This window comes from Arachis hypogaea, chromosome 16, assembly GCF_003086295.3.
Source record: "Arachis hypogaea cultivar Tifrunner chromosome 16, arahy.Tifrunner.gnm2.J5K5, whole genome shotgun sequence".
NCBI lineage: Eukaryota > Viridiplantae > Streptophyta > Magnoliopsida > Fabales > Fabaceae > Arachis > Arachis hypogaea.
Window position 1 is genome coordinate 15,366,406 of NC_092051.1, and position 18,257 is coordinate 15,384,662.

The following is an 18,257-nucleotide window of genomic DNA, read 5'->3' on the forward strand; positions in this document are numbered from 1 at the left end:
GGCCCAAGATAAAAGGGCTAACGAAAAATAGAAGGACCCGGGTCTGGTTGTCACTGACAGAAAAAAATAAATAATAAAAAATAAAAAATAAAAAAGGGCGAGGAGAAGGATGGAAGGGGTGTGAGATGGTGGTGTGATGGTCGCACTCGCATCACGCTCAGAAAAGGGAAGAGTTAGAAAAGAAGGGCAGTGCTCGAGAATTGAATATTACTATTATTGAATTCCAAACACGCCTCTGCCTCTGTCTCTGCCTCTCCGATCCGAATCGTGAACTCGGTGAGTATGTGTATCCCTTCTTTCTTTTCTCTTGCGATCTCGATTGGTTTCCCGATCTCTCTCTCTCGAACACACACACTTTACAATAAATACAGGGAAACAAACTCTGACTACTGATCAATCACTCTTCTCAAATCCAATTTACCAGCACCAATTATCGATTTAATTTTGTCCTACAGCTTCTGCTGCTTTTGGCTATTATTTGAAGTTAGTTTTGAGCTCTCAATTGGAATGCATTCGGTTGCTTCTCTTTATCTGCTATTACACATGTCGAATTGCATTCTTTCTGTGGCAGGGTTGGTGATGGAACAAAGCTTTTGATCGAGTTTAAAGCCAAAGGGATTGTATTGTATTGGATTGGATTGGGTTGGGTTGGATTAGATTAGATTATATTAGATTGGTTTTGATTGAATTGGATTGGATTGTGCTGTTTATCTATGGGGACTGAAAATCCCGGTCGTCCGGGCTTCCCTGCAAGACCTGCTTCTTTGCCTTTTGCCGCCGCGCCGCAGACTGCCACACCGTTTTCATCAACCGGGCCTGTGGCTGGATCAGAGCCTCCTTCTTTCAGACCTACTGCTATGCCTCCTCCTCCTCAGGCATCCTCGCTGTTTTCATCTTCAGGACCTCCAGTTAGACCAGGCGTGCCTGGTTTTAGACCTGCACCGCCAGGCACGTTCAATGACCCATCAGTGCCTCCTCCTCAGCCTCCATCGGCCAATGCCCCGCCTGCTGCTGGGACTTTCCAGCGCTTTCCACCCCCACCGTTCTCCTCATCAGGTGCAGTGCCTCCGCAGCAGCGTGCTCCATTTGTGGGGCCACCGCCCATCCAGCAATCTGGAAGTCAACCACCATCTTTTCCATCACCTCCACAGCCTCAGACCCCTTTTGTTCAAATGGGGTCACCCCCACAGAGTATCAGTCCTGCACCTATGGGCTCAAATGTGCCTCCCCCTACACCTACATATCAGCCGCCTTTTCCTGGATATGCCCGCATGCAGCAACCTCCTCCTGCACATTCCTCTTTCCCCCCGAATCAAGGAAATTATGGACCTCCCCCACCACCAGTGTCTTCTCCCTTTTTGCCTCAGCCAGGAGGTTATGCTCCATCGCCTGCAGTGGCTGCTCCTCTAGGCATGCAGCCGCCAGGATCTGGTCCCCCTATTGGTGGCATTCAGGGCTTGGCAGAAGACTTCAATTCCCTTACAGTGCAAACTCGTCCTGGAACAATGGATCCATTGTTTGATTCCAATGAACTTCCCAGGCCGTTGGATGGCGATGTGGAGCCGAAGAATTTGGATGCCATGTATCCTATGAACTGCCATCCCAGATATCTAAGACTCACAACAAGTGCAGTTCCTAGCTCCCAATCCTTAGCTTCAAGGTGGCATCTGCCTCTTGGAGCAGTTGTATGTCCACTCGCAGAACCTCCGGAAGGGGTTAGTGCCTTTTTACTTGTTTGATGAGCTGCAACACACTGGTAATGTTGTTATTTTCCTTAGTTCATCACTGTTCATTGTTTTCAGGAGGAGTTGTCTGTAGTTAGTTTTGCTCCTGCTAGTGTTGTACGCTGTAGAAGATGTCGCACATATGTTAATCCATATATGACATTTACAGAAGCTGGAAGAAAATTCCGCTGCAATGTCTGCACGTTGCTTAATGATGGTACTTTTTACTTCCATTGTCTCTTCATTTCCTTTGAAAATTAGAAGGTTTATATAAGAAAGAATGGACGGAGTAAGTTTCTGCTAAGCAGATATGAGATGTTATTTGAAAGTGATCAAAATTTCAGACAAACACATTTTGGTGATGAGAAATGATCTTTTTAGTCACTCTGAAAATCCGTTAATGTTTGAATTCTATTTGATGTTTGGCATATACTTATCATGTTTTTCCTTTATAAGTTGCACGTAGTGTGGTGTCAGTGCTATGGTTGCAAACTTTGGTTTCAAAGTTCTTGGACACAATATGTTCTGTTGAATAAGTTATTACTATTATTATCATGATACCTTGAGCACAGCTGAGATATAATGTGAAACTAGACTGGTGTCTGCATGCCTGATGAAGAATTTCTGTGATGGTAGTTACTTGTTTACAACAAATACATCTTGTATATTGCAACTGGCTGAATACTATCTGTCTTATGATGTTAATACATTGAGTCTCATGTACAGTTCCTAGTGAATATTACGCACAATTAGATGCCACTGGCAAAAGAGTTGATTTGGATCAACGACCTGAGCTTACAAAGGGTACTGTAGAATTTGTTGCTCCTGCTGAGTATATGGTGCGGCCTCCTATGCCCCCAGTTTATTTCTTCCTCATCGATGTTTCGATATCTGCTGTTAGAAGTGGCATGATTCAGGTGAGCAGTTTATTTCTGGTGCAATCTATAGCTTGCACTGCATAACTTCTGTTCCTGAATTGTTCTGTGGCTTTCAGTTATGTATTTATTTGATATTTATGACTTACTTTATTTGTATTTTGGTGATCGTTGGGTGTGTCCTGCAACTATAGATCAGTTTTCTCTAGATTAATTTCGTGTAGAAATACTTCTAGAGGAATGGGATTTATTTTGGGAAGTGGGAATGCTATCCAAACGTAAGTCTGACAGATCAAGTTTTGTGTGGATGTTAGATTGGCTATATGCAATGGTAGAATGTTAGAAGTAAAATTTTCCAAGCAGTAAATTTTTTATAATCAAATTTGTAAAGGGAAACTTTGGGTTAAAGAAGTCACAAAGTTAAACAAGTTATTTTTCTTATCTAAACAGCCATTGTTCCATAATCACTTGAAACATTAAAAAGGAAAAAGGAAAAAAAAAAGATTTCAGCTTCATGCTGCATTTTGGATGTGTTTACCAAATGTACTTGAGATCTCGTTGTTCAATTTTATTGTTCTTAATGCAGATTGTTGCTGAAACAATCAAGTCATGCTTAGATGAGCTGCCTGGCTTTCCACGAACACAGATAGGGTTTGCAACTTTTGACAGCACTATACATTTTTATAATATGAAGGTTTGCAATATCATTAATGTTTTGAATAATGACATATCTTCACGTTCACCATAGCTGCCAAAATTTATATTAGTAATTCTATATTATGTGTTTGCAGTCATCCCTGACTCAGCCACAGATGTTAGTAGTCTCAGATCTGGACGATGTATTTGTTCCACTGCCAGATGATCTTCTAGTTAACTTGTCTGAATCAAGAAGTGTGGTTGAAACCTTCCTAGATAGTTTACCATCCATGTTCCAGGACAATGCTAATGTGGAATCAGCTTTTGGTCCTGCTCTCAAGGCTGTATTTATGGTTATGGTATGTTATTTCCTTCTCAACATTCATCGGTGAATCTTGAATATTTGTTTTCCTTATAAGTAGCAACCATACTCTATATTCTATTTAGTATTTATCCTGTTGATGTGGAAAATATTACACTTAATTTGCGAGATTAATTCTCATGGTCGATTCCCTAGAATTGGAATATAGTTTCTTGCTTGGTTTCAACTTTCAAGTTCCAATTTGGGCAACTAACCTACTAGAAACTCACTTAACAAAACAGATGCAACATATAAATTTGAGAAGCAAGTTACATGCAGAATTTTTTTTTTTTTTGTTTTTTGTTTTTTTTGTTTGGGGGAGGGTGGGGGATGGTGAGGTTACTTTGCTTACGTAACCTTAGGATGGCAAAGGTGGAAATGGCATATAATGCGCTGGTTCAACTAAGTAATTTGTTTGGGAGTAATTCAGAAGAGAGAATGGAAAGGCAAGGGAGGGAGGTGTTCCTCTAAAGTATGCGGTTAGATATTGACTGATACGCAATTCCTTTCTCTTCTCTTATTAAACTTTTTGAACAAGCCCTATTATTAGCATGTTCTATTTCATTCTCCTCCTGATCCTTTCATTCTTAATTTGTCGTTCCCTTCCATTCTCTACAAAACTCTATGGCCCAAGGGAATGCCATCAGCTTGGAATGTTGACTTTCAGTACACTTGTTCCCATATATTCAATAATTATATTTTATATGCTTTATTTTTTGATGGTCTTTTTATTCCTCTTCTGCAGAGTCAACTTGGAGGGAAATTGCTTATTTTTCAAAACACACTTCCATCTCTTGGTGTTGGCCGTTTGAAATTACGTGGAGATGATTCTCGTGTTTATGGGACAGACAAAGAACATGTGTTGAGATTGCCTGAAGATCCATTTTATAAGCAAATGGCTGCTGAGTTTTCTAAATTCCAAATATCAACAAACGTGTATGCATTCAGTGATAAGTACACTGACATAGCCTCCTTGGGTAAATTTTTACTATCTCTTCTAAGTTCATTAACATACTATAGTCTTGAAGAAATCTAAACCTGATGCTTTGGATTAGAAGACTTTAAAGCTTAAACTGATATGTATGATGGTTCTTTGTTAGCCTAGCATTCTTTTATGATGTTTTGCCCACCCACTGACCCCCCCCCCACCCTCTCTCTCTCTCTCAAAACCAAAAAAAAAAGGAGCTTTGGCCTCATGCTCTTGAAAATATTTTTTGGGGTATTTTTTTTAACTTTCCAAATTAAGTATTTGAGTATATCATGTTGAGCAGACTTGATCTGCACTCTACACGTGTGTGAAATTAGTTCATCCCTCCATTTTGACCACTGAATATATGTGAAATGCTTAGTCAGAGTTACCAAAATATCCAATATCCATTGATGGGTGGTTATTATCTGTAAATAATATAAGCACCTTTTGTTTCCCCATAATTGTTAGATTTGATTCTCTTAGCATGACTGATCTTCTAAGCACTTATTTGCATCCTAATGATCTTATATATGACATTGTGTATGATATATTTATACTTTACCCTCTATCTAGGAACTTTGGCGAAGTATACTGCTGGTCAAGTGTATTACTATCCTGCTTTCCAATCAGCAATTCATGGGGAGAAATTGAGACATGAGTTAAGAAGAGACCTTACTAGAGAAACCGCATGGGAAGCTGTAATGCGTATTAGATGTGCAAAAGGTATGTGCATTGATTATGTTTTGAAAATCTTAGCTTTTCATGTAACCGACTGAGGGATAAGGCTTTGGTTTTGTTGTTGCTGTGTGACACAAAATGAATACACACTACCTGATAATTATCTCTGTTTGTAGGTGTTCGCTTCACAACTTATCATGGAAACTTTATGCTAAGGTCCACTGATTTGTTAGCACTCCCAGCTGTAGACTGTGATAAAGCCTTCGCCATGCAGTTATCTCTTGAGGAGACATTATTGACAACTCAGACAATGTATTTCCAAGTTGCATTGCTGTATCCTTCAACCATTCTTGAAGATATTTTGTTATTAATTATAGTTTTTAGCCATTCGAGTATTTTTCAGTTATTTCCCCATACGATGATTATCTCTATTTGAGATGTTGTCTTTAAGAAGTTAGATATATTTCTTAAGTGTTTATGCATTCTTTTCTTTGCACATGAAACAATATATACTTTTTGAAAGACATTCAAATTATGTTATCATGCTTTCTTTTTCTATTATTTGCTCCCCACTATTTAGATGTCTCCTTGCCTGATATTGAGTTAACTTTGATAAATTAGTGATGATTAGAATATAAAATTTTTAAAAGACAGGTTGCATCCTTAACAACAACATAGATATACAGCATCTTGTGGAGAAAGGCGTATCAGAGTACACACAATGGCAGTTCCAGTTGTTACAGACTTGGGAGAGATGTATCGTTTGGCTGATACCGGTGCTATTGTATCCCTGTTTAGTAGGCTTGGTATGGTAAATACATATTTACTAGTGAGATCATATGCAATCATGTATCACAATTTCTTCCATCTTTCTAAACACTTCCTTTTTATTTGCAGCTATCGAGAAAACATTATCCCAAAAACTAGAAGATGCACGAACTGCTGTGCAACTAAAAATTGTGAAAGCCCTGAAGGAATATCGAAACCTTTATGCCGTGCAACATCGCTTGGCCAACAGAATGATATATCCTGAGTCTTTAAAGTTCTTAATGTTGTATGGATTAGCTCTCTGTAGATCAATGGCTCTTCGCGGAGGGTTTGGTGATGCTCCCCTGGATGAAAGATGTGCTGCAGGGCACACAATGATGGTTCTACCAATAAAAAGACTGTTGAAACTTCTCTATCCTAGTTTGATTCGACTTGATGAATATCTCCTGAAAGTATGCATATTGCCTTTCAAACTTTACCAATAAAATGGCTTAGTTATCCTATTCTTGAATTATCTCTTCTTGTGTGGTCTCTAGGTGGACCTGAAAAGTATTGAGAGAAGGTTAGCCTTGACCATGGAGAACTTGGATTCTAGGGGCCTTTATATATATGATGATGGCTTCCGGTTCATTTTATGGTTTGGCAAGGGGGTTTCCCCTGAGATAGCTAGAAATTTACTTGGGGCAGACTTTGCAGCAGAATTATCAAAGGTATCGAATACTCCTTATGCACGACAATATATTCATATTATTTGCTTTTTAAGGTAGGGGAGGACAGGGCTAGAGAGAATAAGGTTTTATTGTAGATTGTTGTCAGTTGGAGCAGCTTCCTCAATCTTTTTGAACACCCCCCCCCCCCCCCCCAAACACTGAAAAGTATAAACCTTGGTTGCTTCCTTTTAATTCATCAACTATTGATTATGAAGAATTCTCGCCAATTATTAGATGTGTATTTGATTTGGAAAGTATATTTTATGTTTGAATTTATCTATACCAAGTTTATATTTTGAATTTGATTTTTATATATGATGGTTCCTAACCTTGTGAATACTTTTTCACTTCTTTGTGCTCAATCTTAGTATCAAAATGTAGTAGAGTAGATATACTTGTTGCTCTGTTATTTTTCTGGCTAAACAATTTGTAATCCATTTGGTGCATGTGCTATCGTTTTTGGTCTTCTTAAATGAACAGGCTACACTCAGTGAGCATGATAATGAAATGTCAAGGGGGCTGATGAGGGTACTTGAGAAATTCAGAAACGCAGATCGTGCATACTACCAGCTGTGCTACCTTGTGAGGCAAGGTGAACAGCCCAGAGAAGGATTCCTTCTTCTTACAAACCTTGTTGAGGACCAGATGGGCGGTAATAATGGTTATTCGGATTGGATGCTACAGATATCACGACAAGTTCAGCAATGACATTAATGTATGGGTAGGTACTAACTGCAATCTTTTAGTTGGAAATTTTAGTTGCATCTGGTGAGTTTTATTAGGGCAGTCAATGGACACTAAGTTTTACCTGTTTGATATATTAATGCATATTTGCCAGTAAAATGTGTTTGTGGTTCTTAAAGTGAAAATTTCTGTGTTTTGTTGAACCCTCTTTGACAGCTTGTCTATATATATATATGCATGGTTTCTGTTAGGATCTTTATCTATCTCAAAAGCGAGGACTATTCCTTTCTCCGTCGGGAATAAATCGATTCTAGCCTTCCGGGTGCATCGTGAAGCAGGGATTGTGGACTTGGTGGATTGGTCGTAACTCGTGAGAAGGGTAACTTTGGACTTTGAACTTTGAACTGTTTGTTCGCCCTGAGATGTGTGTTGATTAGATGAACTCTACAATAGTGATTAAATTCAAACGTTCTTTCCTGTCTTGATATATAGATGGGAAAAAAAAAACTGTTTTCCCTTATTTTTCCTTGTGAGATAAGTTATCATTTTGTGTCTTATATTTCCTTAGTTGTTATTCTTTCATTGTAGAGAAAGAAAGTAGACAGAGAATAGATAACATGTGAAATCAGTATGCAAAATCTTGAATTTTGTTTGGCCACGATCATTATTTATTCTGCCGTAAGGATTGGAAACACCCCCCCCCCCTTTCTTTTTTTTCTCTCTTCTCTCTCTTTCTGCCTTTTTTTTTTATATAGGAAAATTGATTTTTTTTTTTTTTATCAACACCTAAGTTGCATGTTAAAATGATTACATTGTCTAGAACCTTATGTAATTGTTTATTTGGACAAGATCACAAGATATTACTTCGGAAAATTAACGTGATTAAAAAGAAGTGTTTAAAAATGCACTAGTAATTTAATGGATGGACTATGGAGTATCATTTATGAATGGAGAGAGGTGTAAGAGTGCAAGTCATTTTCTTTCTTTTTGTATAATTTACTATACTGTGGCTTCCGCCCAGATGGTGATGAGTTGTTTCCCTCTTTCCTGGTCAACATAAATTCAAATATATCGCATTGGTAAACGGCGAAGTATCGTTTAATACATAGCTAATGCTGTTTGTGGTCTTGAAACCAGCGTCATCCAATAAAATTGAGCAATCAGTAGCTCGCACACTTGTGTTTTGGCAGAATCAATATTTCAGAAGACTCAGTTTGTTTGACCCAAAATTTAGAAAGTGTGTCAGATTGGAAACCCGAAGAAAGAGTTACAGGTTGATCTGGCTTGAGAGTTGAGAATCAGTCTTGACCGGTTTGAAATCCAGTCCTGATCCTAGTTTCATTGACTCAATCCCTGGAATGACACCATTGTTTATGGCCTAATTAAAATGTGTTTCTTAAGGTTATGGTCAAATTATTAATATTAATATTTATTCTAAAAATATATTTTAACTAACTTCTTATTTAGTTTAACATGAAATAAGTACAATCTATTTAAGGCACTAATGATACTTGAATTACTCAAAAAATATAGCGCCAAAATTATGGTGTCACTTTTAAGTTCCAACAACACATAATGTCAGTTGCAGCCTACAAGTTGACTGTCACGGGAGGCTTATAATCTAGTTCATAAATAATAATATTCGAAGTATTTACTTAGTAGATAATATTAATGATGAAAAGGGAGCTAACTTCCTCTGTTCCTATCCTCCATTCTTCACAGACTTCTACTTTATCTATTTACCATAACTGGATTCTTAGTTATGAGACCAATGTGCTAAGCATGATATTAGTAAATAAATTCATATGGGGTCATAGACTTACTCTCCATTAATAGTACGCTCAAGAGCATCATCCTCTACAAACCATGTGTAACTGGTCATTTGCCTTCATACATAACCAAATCAAATGCCTATTAGAATCCATACCACACTCTGATAGACATAATCAATAGAATAGTCCAGGTGTGTCATTAATTTCTTCTTAGTAACAAAGTATAAAGGAAACTGTATTTGAGTGGCATACTTTGTCTGAGAGCCTGCAACATACTGGTCTACCTTCAAGCTTGGAGCTGCAAAAGTAGCATCATCTTCATGTTGCAAATAAATGATAAAAGAAAAATTGCAAGACATGTTTCAATTCTTATTGTCTCCAAACAAAACCTGAAAATTGCTTTTCAGTATTATCAATTTCTTCAACTTACCCTTTTCCAAGTAATCCTTTGTCTCATATTTTATCTTGAATGAGTGGACTGGATTGGAGAAAGAACAACTCCAGGTATAACAACGATGGAAAAGAAACTAATGACAAATTACGCAAAGAAATGTATGCTTTCGTTATTACCTATTGCCACCTAAGACCCAACTCAACATCATAGGCATCATCTTCTGAATGAAAAACCTTCCTCCAACTCTTCCTGGGTGTGGTATCCGATATTTGCTCAAAAACTGCAGTGTGAGTATTAAGGGTATGAACCAATGATAAGGGTTAATTAGTTAAGATAAGAGTGTTAGCTTTATGTATAAATAGGAGTAGTTTGTATCTCTGTAAAGTTAACTAACACAAAGGAATAAACTTCAGTTTAGTCTTCTTCCCCTCTTGCTTTGCTCATCACATGGTATCAAGAGCCAGATCTTGAATCCTCTTGCCCCCCCCCCCCCCTCCCATTTATCCATTCTTGCTTCTTTTGTTCGGGCTTCTTCGTTCTTCCTTTCTCTCAATCATGGCACTGATTGTTGCTGGGAATCAATCTACCAAACCAGCTCTTGTTCCTATTTCTGAGAAACTTGAACATAACACCTTCAGCACATCGCGTCACATGGTGTGGCTAACGATTCAGACTCTGGGAATGGAGCATCACCTTGACCCTTCAAAAATCCCTACGCGGTATGAATCTCCCAAATCGAAGCCCGATGCTGCTGCAAAATCAACTGAGGCACCTACAGATTCATCCTCTTTGCAAGATCAACCTCAAGAAACTACCGAATACAAGGAATGGCGCCAAAATGATTTGGCTTTAGCCACTTGGCTCCTTGCCTCCATTGGAACTACATTCAAGAACAAGATTCTTAATTGTCAAAGATTTTATGAAGCCTGGAATATAATCATCAATCATTTCAATACAACATCAAAAACAAAGGTTCAAAGTCTCAAATCACAGCTAAAATCAGTAAAGAAGACAGGTACTATTACTGATTATTTGGCAAAAATTAGATATCTGGTTGATTCACCGTTTGCAATTGGTTATGAGTTACAAGAAGATGATCATATTCAAGCAATCATGGATGGATTGGCTGAAGATTACAGTGGTTATATCACATCTGTTATCTCTCGAATGGGTACTTTTTCGGTTAGTGAAGCCGAATCCTTCCTTTTTGCATATGAAGATATGCTTGAGATATTCAAAAGTCCCTCTGATGGTATTGCCATTGCAAATCTCTCTAAATCCTTCTTGACTGGAAATGGTAGAGGTGGTGGAGCTAGAAGACCAAGAGGAGGTCGATTTCAGAGAGGTGGAAGATCATCATTTTGGAATGCACCAAGACCACAATGTCAGATTTGTGGTATACCAGGCCATGTAGCTTGGAACTGTTTTTACCGTTTTGATCAACAATTCCAACCAGGTTCAACCTCTTCAGGCTATTCTCGACAGATACCTTATTCAAACAGCATCCCTCCACCTCCATCTTCCTCATTCCATCAACCTAGAGCTCTCCTCACGGCACCACCATCATCCCTATCTGATTCATTGTGGCTGCCAGATTAAGGTGCTAGTCACCATGTTACTAATAATGCCTTAAATTTGCTATCCTCCTCACACAGCAACACAGATTCAGATCAACTATTTGTAGGTAATGGCAAAGGTATCTCTATTCAAAATCAAGGTTCCTCTATTTTAGTTGATAAAAATAAACTTGTTTCTTTTAAATTGTTGAATCTTTTACATGTGCCTGAAATAACTCAAAATCTTCCAAGTGTTTCAAGATTTGCTGAAGATAACCATGCCTTTTTTGAGTTTTGGCCTAAACATTGTATTGTTCGTGATCAGGATTCCAGGGACATTCTCCTACAAGGCAAATCTAACAATGGAATTTATGTCATTGATTAACTTGTTATACCAAAATCTGTTCCTACTAAAAATGCTGATAAGTGTTTGCTGTTCTCTGTGAATTCTAATCATTGTAATTCTTCATTTTCTTTTGTGAATGATAATGCTTGTGCACAACAAAATGACGATAAAGCTGTTTTAGCAGCCTCTTGTAATTTAGACCAAATTGTGAAATGCAATAATAGCAATTCTGAAAAGAACACTTCTTTAATTTCTTGCAAATCTAAATTTAATTCCCTTAATTTAACTGATAAGCACCCATTATGTCTTGATTCTGATTCTATTATTTCTAAACACAATCATATTACTCCATCATGTTTAGACGTTGGCTCTAGTACTAATTCTTTAAATCATTGCAGATCTAAATCTAATTCTTGTAATTCCAAAGCTATATACAAGTGTGATCAGCATGTGAATTTCAATAATCATAATAATAATAACTCATTCTGTCCTGTGTCTAAATGTGTTACTCCTATTCTTACTCTTTGCAAGTCTGATTCTGGTTTACCTAATATCAATGATTCATCTAAATATGCTTTGTTAACTAATAAACAAAATTATAACCCAATTGAACTATGGCATAAAAGACTTGGCCACACAGCTGTACCTGTTATAAGAGTTCTTTATGAATGTAATTACCAATGATAAGGGTTAGTTAGTTAAGATAAGAGTGTTAGCTTTATGTATAAATAGGAGTAGTTTGTATCTCTGTAAAGTTAACTCACACAAAGGAATAAACTTCAGTTTAGTCTTCTTCCTCTCTTCCGCTTTTACACTGCTTTGCTCATCACAACAGTGAGGAAAGAAATCGTGCTAGTTTTTTGCGGCATTTAAATTTAAAGTGTCGCCTTCAGTTTCTTCTTCATGATGCCAGTTATGAACAAGAATTTCCTACCTCTAAAGGGCCAAGACCAACTCCCAAGTATGCTCTGTAGGTGGAAGCAATCATAGCTGCCATTCTAGCCATTCCATGAATAATGGCAATTTGTAGCCTTCTTTCTCTCTTGTATCTGAAAGCAACAATGCCAAAACAGATTCATTAACAAATCAACATTCAGAACTGATTCCTGTATGATTAACCATTATTTTCAAAAGCCTTATATTCAAATCAACAAAATGATGTGTTTCCAACTTATTAGATATGAGTGTGTCCGATACCTCAAGGTTAATGTCAATCTTAGATCCTGATTTTATACTTTGTTCCCAAGCATTGTCCAACTCCCAAGCAAGTTGATAGCCATCCTGTAACAATATGATAAGCCAGACAGAGAATTTTTCACCTTGCAGTTTTAAAAGTTCATTAACTACAAGATCTGCAAATATGCAAAATTGCTCAAGTTAATTGGGAAATGAAGATAAATTCAGATTTCATTGAGAGATAGAAAAATAAACCTCAATAGCCATGCATCCTCCTTGGCCCATATTATGGTTGCATAGCATGAGCATGGATAGAGTCAGCAAGCAAAGTCACACGGCCCTTTCCCCAGGTCATTGTTGGTGTCCTGTCGTAAATATCTCACCGCAGAATAGCCTCTTCTTCTGTGGCAAGTAGCAGATCTGTTACATTATCACACCAGCCTTCGAAGATCTTAAGCAGCCTTCCTTTTTTCCTGCCATGCAGAAGAATTAAGAAGTTAAGATCATATCATTTTTGCACAAAAGATGATGAAAAGAAGAAACAAAATTCTATTTTTCAAGGTCATTCAATCCGATATCTTCAGTGCTGCAATTACTGGAATGAAACTCAGTTAATCTGCATCTTATCTGATATCAAGGCCAACATGATTGACACCAGTCTATTGATGTCAACAAATTAAAGAGGATTAAGAAGTCAATAATCAGGGAAGAAATAGAGTCTAATGAAGAATGGACTTGAATGGCATTCAGGTGCGCATAATAGTCCAACAAAATACAAACATCATTTAATCTCAAACTAATTGTGTTACACAAGCTTTCTTAAAGGGTATTGCAGCTTTTCTGTCTTTGCTTTCCATTTTTGGTAATATTACAACTCAAATGTCTTAGTATCTATCTGTAAAACTACAGTATAAAGTTGATAATATCATTGATGATCTCCATTCAGCTATCTGTCCATATCCAAATATGCTTGTACATGTTGTCAAGACACAGTTAATGAAACTACTAATTAATGAAACTACGATAATGTCTTACAGAGAGACAAACACAGATTTTACCAAAAAAAAGAAACAAACACAGAAATCAGTGCCATCACAGCTCGTAGTTTTGTTTCATTTGGTGCACAATCTTCTCTGAATTGTAGTAGTCCCCCCTCTTATCATACTCCTCTATAATAGCAATATAGGTAAACTTAAATGCTTGAAGTTTTTGTAGGTTAATTCCTTTTGCAGTAGAGCCTTTGCTTCTTCCACTTCCCCTATTTGAACTAATAATTTAACAGTATTATCTAAAATTGACGGGCTCATCTGCCACCCACTTACTCTCATTAGTTCAATGAAATTTTTGCCTTCCACCATATTGTTTGTGATGTAAATGCTTAGTAAACTCCAGCAGTCTTTGGAAGTAATATTTGACCATCTCTTTGACATCATTTCAAATACAGCTGCAGCTTCATTTACTTTCCCTAATATCCCGTATGCTTGAATTCCAATCTTGATAACTTGTGCAAATCTTAAAAATTCTAGCTACCTCTTTTTTCTTTGCCAAGCTTAGCGTACAGTGGTAATAGATGTCTTTCCAGCCAATATCTCCCTCTTAAATCATCAGCCTCTATCTCTTTCAGGATCACTTTGGCTTTCTCCAGTTGGCAGGATAAGATGTAATAATTAGCTGCGATGGATTTTGTTTTTATATCTAAGAATATGCCTTAGGTTCTCATTTTGTGAACGGTTAGCTCCATTTGAGCTATATTCTTTGACCCATCTGATGAATCTATCCACTTTCTCTTTCATCTTTCTAATGCTTGCATTAAATCCAAGTAAATCAAAATTTGAATTCCATAACCCAAGTGAATGGGTAACCGAACTAAGCAAGCAAAACTTCTTCCCTCTTTCTTTTTCAATTCGGACCAAACCTTGTTGGTCTTTCATCAAAATTGACTTGGGCTAATAGTGATTTAAATCTGGCCCATCTAGTATAATAATTCAGCCATAATTTTTTTAAAACATTTTTGTAACCAAGCTGAATATTAACTTTCTATTGGGCTTGCTTAAAGATTTTTTTGGCCCAACATTGTATAACAATAATTCAGCCCATGTATTAAAAATTTCTTGAATCAAGGCTGAAGTTTAACTTCACATTGGGCTTGTTAATCTTGTAATGGTAAGGTGAAGGTGTCACCTTGTCTTCCTCCATTTTCATCCACAATTCAAATAAATCTTTTCCATGTCTTTTGTACAGGAGTGTAAGAAGGTTTCAATCTGAGGATGAAAAAAACTTTAAATTCCTCATCTTCTCAAACGTTTCCTCACCTTTGGTTAAATTATTTTTGTGGAGGCACTGTTTTAGAAAGGCTTGGTATACTATTTTTTTCTTTAAGCATAGCTCTATTTGGACAAAAATTAGTATACTAAACTTTTCTAAAAGAATGGCTGCACAAAAATAATTTAAACAAAGCTGAGGAAACGTTTGAGAAGAAGATGAGAAATTTAGAGTTTTTTTCATCCTCAGATTGAAACCTCCTTACACTCCTGTACAAAAGACATGAAAAAGATTTATCTGAATTGTAGATGAAAATGGAGGAAGACAAGGTGACACCTTCTCCTTACCATTACAAGACGATTCATTAGGTGGGTCAAAGAATATAGCTCAAATGGAACTAACCGTTCACAAGATGAGAACCCAAGGCATATTTTTAGATATAAAAACAAAATCCATCGTAGCCAATCATTACACCTCATCCGGCCAACTAGAGAAAACCAAAATGATTCTGAAAGAGATAGAGACTGATGATTTAAAAGGGAAATGTTGGCTGGAAAGACATCTATTACCACTGTACGCTAAGCTTGGTGAAGAAAAAGAGGTAGCTAGAATTTTTAAGATTTGCATAAATTATCCAAGATTGAAGGAATTCCTTGCCGGAATTCAAGCATATGGAAAATTAGGAAAAGTATGTACATCTGGCAAGAAGTCACAAAATTTAATATTACAGTCACCTGCAAACTTTTGCCAGCCTTGCGAAATAGTGAATATATCCCACTTGGTTTTTACCCTCTGAAAATTCCGACTCGTCATTGGATTTGTGCTCCTGAGCTTTCGTGCTCCTGGCGTCAGAAGAAAGTTCGCGTCTCACAGTAAAATATAGTCGGAGTTGACAAGCTGAGAGGGAGAAGAGCTCGATTCCACATTTTATCAAGGTTCTGAGAACCGAACCGATCATCAAACCGTTTTAGTCACTGGTTTATTGGTCCAATTAGTCCAACTGTGGTTCAATCGAAAAAACCGTTTTAGAAAAATAATAATAAATAAATTATAAATAAATATTTTAAAATATAATTATAGAATAATATACATCTTAAAATATCTTACAAATTTAAAATACTACAACAAGAATTTCAAATTTATGGTATTTCAGGATTCATATACAAGACAAGAAAACTAAAATCCCATAAGCATTCTCATACACAGGTGGATAGCAATTAAAATAACAATAGCTGATAAACTCGGCTTATATGACACATCAACTAGGTTGAAACAGCAACATGATTTAGTATGTGAATGTTATTGAGAAAATGAATAAGTTATACATAACCAATTAATCTCAATTGGAAAATGCTCCAAATCCTTTAGTGAAGCTATGCATAACCAATTAATCTCAATTGGAAAATACTCCAAATCTTATAAACAAACAAACAACTCTACCACAGTCAACAAGAGGTAAAAAAGAAGAGACAATCAACATATATCACACGTTCATTTGTACAACAATTAAAAAGTAGAAGCAGGTACTACAGAAACAAATTGGAAGCTTGCTGATAAACATAAATGAAATATACAACAACAACAACAACAACAACAACAACAACAACAACAACAACAACAACAACAACAACAAAGCCTTGTCCCACTAAGTGGGGTCGGCTACATGAATCAAACGACGCCATTGTGCTCTGTCATGTATCATGTCTACAGAGAGACCGTTTACATGTAGGTCTCGTTTGACCACCTCATGGATGGTCTTCTTAGGTCTTCCTCTGCTTTTCGCCCTTTGTCCATCTTCCATCTCATCCACCCTCCTGACTGGATGTTCTATCGGTCTTCTTCTCACATGTCCAAACCACCTGAGACGCGATTCAACCATCTTTTCCACAATGGGTGCTACTCCAACTCTCTCCCTTATATCTTCATTCCTTATTTTATCCAATCGCGTATGACCACTCATCCATCTCAACATCTTCATCTCTGCCACACTCAGCTTATGTTCGTGCTCCCCTTTAGCCGCCCAACACTCCGTACCATACAGTATAGCCGGTCTTATAGCGGTGCGATAGAATTTACCTTTAAGTTTTAAAGGTACTTTTTTGTCGCATATAAAACCAGATGCACTCCACCATTTTGACCAACCTGCTTGGATCCTATGATTTACATCCTATTCAATCTCTCCATTATCCTGTATGATGCACCCAAGATACTTAAAACTTTTAACTTTTCGTAGGGTGTTTTCTCCAATCTTCACCTCTATATTGGGGTTTTCCCTTCTCAGACTGAACTTACATTCCATATATTCCGTCTTGCTAGGACTTATGCACAGACCATACACTTCTAGAGCTTCTCTCCATAACTCCAACTTTTTATTTAGGTCTTCCCTTGACTCCCCCATAAGGACGAGATCATCAGCAAAAAGCATGCACCATGGCACAGGCTCTTGGATGTGCTCTGTGAGTACTTCCAAGACTAATGTGAAAAGGTATGGACTTAAGGATGATCCCTGGTGTAATCCTATACCAATAGGGAATTCTTCTGTCACACCACCTTGAGTCTTCACACTAGTTGTGGCCCCATCATACATGTCTTTAATTGCTCGAATATATGCGATCCTTACTCTCCTCTTTTCTAAAAACTTCCATAAGACCTCCCTTGGTACCCTATCATACGCTTTTTCCAAATCAATAAACACCATATGTAGATCCCTTTTATTACTACGATACCTCTCCATCATCCTTCTTAATAGGTATATTGCTTCAGTGGTAGATCTTCCTGGCATAAATCCAAATTGGTTCTCTGTTACTTGTGTCTCTTTTCTCAACCTCCGTTCTATCACCCTTTCCCATAACTTCATAGTATGACTCATAAGCTTAATCCCTCTATAGTTTCCGCAACTTTGTATATCTCCCTTATTCTTGTAGATAGGTACCAAGGTGCTCTTTCTCCACTCATCAGGCATCTTTTTTTACCTTAAAATCTCATTAAAAAGCCCCAACAAATAAAATTATAGCCGAACCCCCATGACATAAATGAAATATAAATCAACAAATTCATTGAATTTAGATGATAAACATAACAACTACCTAAGTGAAAAAATTAATTTAGATTCATACCATGACATAGGAACAAATTATTATAAATAAAACAAACACTTAAAAAATTGAGGCCAATAAAAACCATTCCTAAAACATGAAGCTGTGAAAAAAACAAGTATGCAGCAACATAAAACCTCAGCACAAACAACATGGTATAAGTTATCAACAGGCACAAAATCATATCTAAACGGCAGCAGCATTCAGCAACAAAGAACAAACATTTAAAAGGTGACACTAAATTAATCAT

At 37.1% G+C, this 18,257-nt stretch overlaps 3 protein-coding genes across 13 annotated transcripts; 2 read left to right on the forward strand and 1 right to left on the reverse strand.

Annotated features, from left to right (window-relative positions):
- Position 1: 1 nt before the first annotated feature.
- LOC112757999 (protein transport protein SEC24 A) lies at positions 2-8,070 on the forward strand. Of its 2 annotated transcripts, none has more exons than XM_025806553.3 (14): positions 2-276; positions 572-1,715; positions 1,803-1,941; positions 2,451-2,641; positions 3,186-3,293; positions 3,391-3,594; positions 4,342-4,573; positions 5,140-5,289; positions 5,421-5,577; positions 5,923-6,050; positions 6,142-6,464; positions 6,549-6,722; positions 7,203-7,443; positions 7,658-8,070. In XM_025806553.3, exons 2-13 carry the CDS (start codon positions 714-716, stop codon positions 7,428-7,430), a joined length of 3,036 nt encoding a protein of 1,011 aa, XP_025662338.1. In that variant the 5' UTR covers positions 2-276; positions 572-713; the 3' UTR covers positions 7,431-7,443; positions 7,658-8,070. The 2 variants fall into 2 exon arrangements, with proteins under 2 accessions (XP_025662338.1, XP_025662339.1); XM_025806554.3 differs by having other exon boundaries at positions 40-276; positions 7,203-7,437.
- A 296-nt stretch (positions 8,071-8,366) lies between these two features.
- LOC112758003 (zeaxanthin epoxidase, chloroplastic-like) lies at positions 8,367-14,452 on the reverse strand. 9 transcript variants are annotated; one of them, XM_072219890.1, is made up of 7 exons: positions 12,906-14,419; positions 12,672-12,755; positions 12,409-12,523; positions 9,749-9,852; positions 9,431-9,476; positions 9,230-9,292; positions 8,367-8,453 (listed from the first exon to the last, which is right to left on the reverse strand). In XM_072219890.1, exons 3-6 carry the CDS (start codon positions 12,478-12,480, stop codon positions 9,257-9,259), a joined length of 258 nt encoding a protein of 85 aa, XP_072075991.1. In that variant the 5' UTR covers positions 12,481-12,523; positions 12,672-12,755; positions 12,906-14,419; the 3' UTR covers positions 8,367-8,453; positions 9,230-9,256. The 9 variants fall into 9 exon arrangements, 4 of the variants coding, with proteins under 4 accessions (XP_072075991.1, XP_072075990.1, XP_072075992.1 ...); XM_072219889.1 differs by having other exon boundaries at positions 8,450-8,759; XM_072219891.1 differs by lacking the exon at positions 8,367-8,453 and adding an exon at positions 9,024-9,141.
- Positions 10,128-11,710, forward strand: LOC140179908 (uncharacterized). Of its 2 annotated transcripts, none has more exons than XM_072219885.1 (2): positions 10,128-11,268; positions 11,454-11,710. In XM_072219885.1, the coding sequence occupies exon 1, from the start codon at positions 10,128-10,130 to the stop codon at positions 11,169-11,171; it is 1,044 nt and encodes a 347-aa protein (XP_072075986.1). In that variant the 3' UTR covers positions 11,172-11,268; positions 11,454-11,710. The 2 variants fall into 2 exon arrangements, with proteins under 2 accessions (XP_072075986.1, XP_072075985.1); XM_072219884.1 differs by having other exon boundaries at positions 10,128-11,256.
- Positions 14,453-18,257: the final 3,805 nt, after the last annotated feature.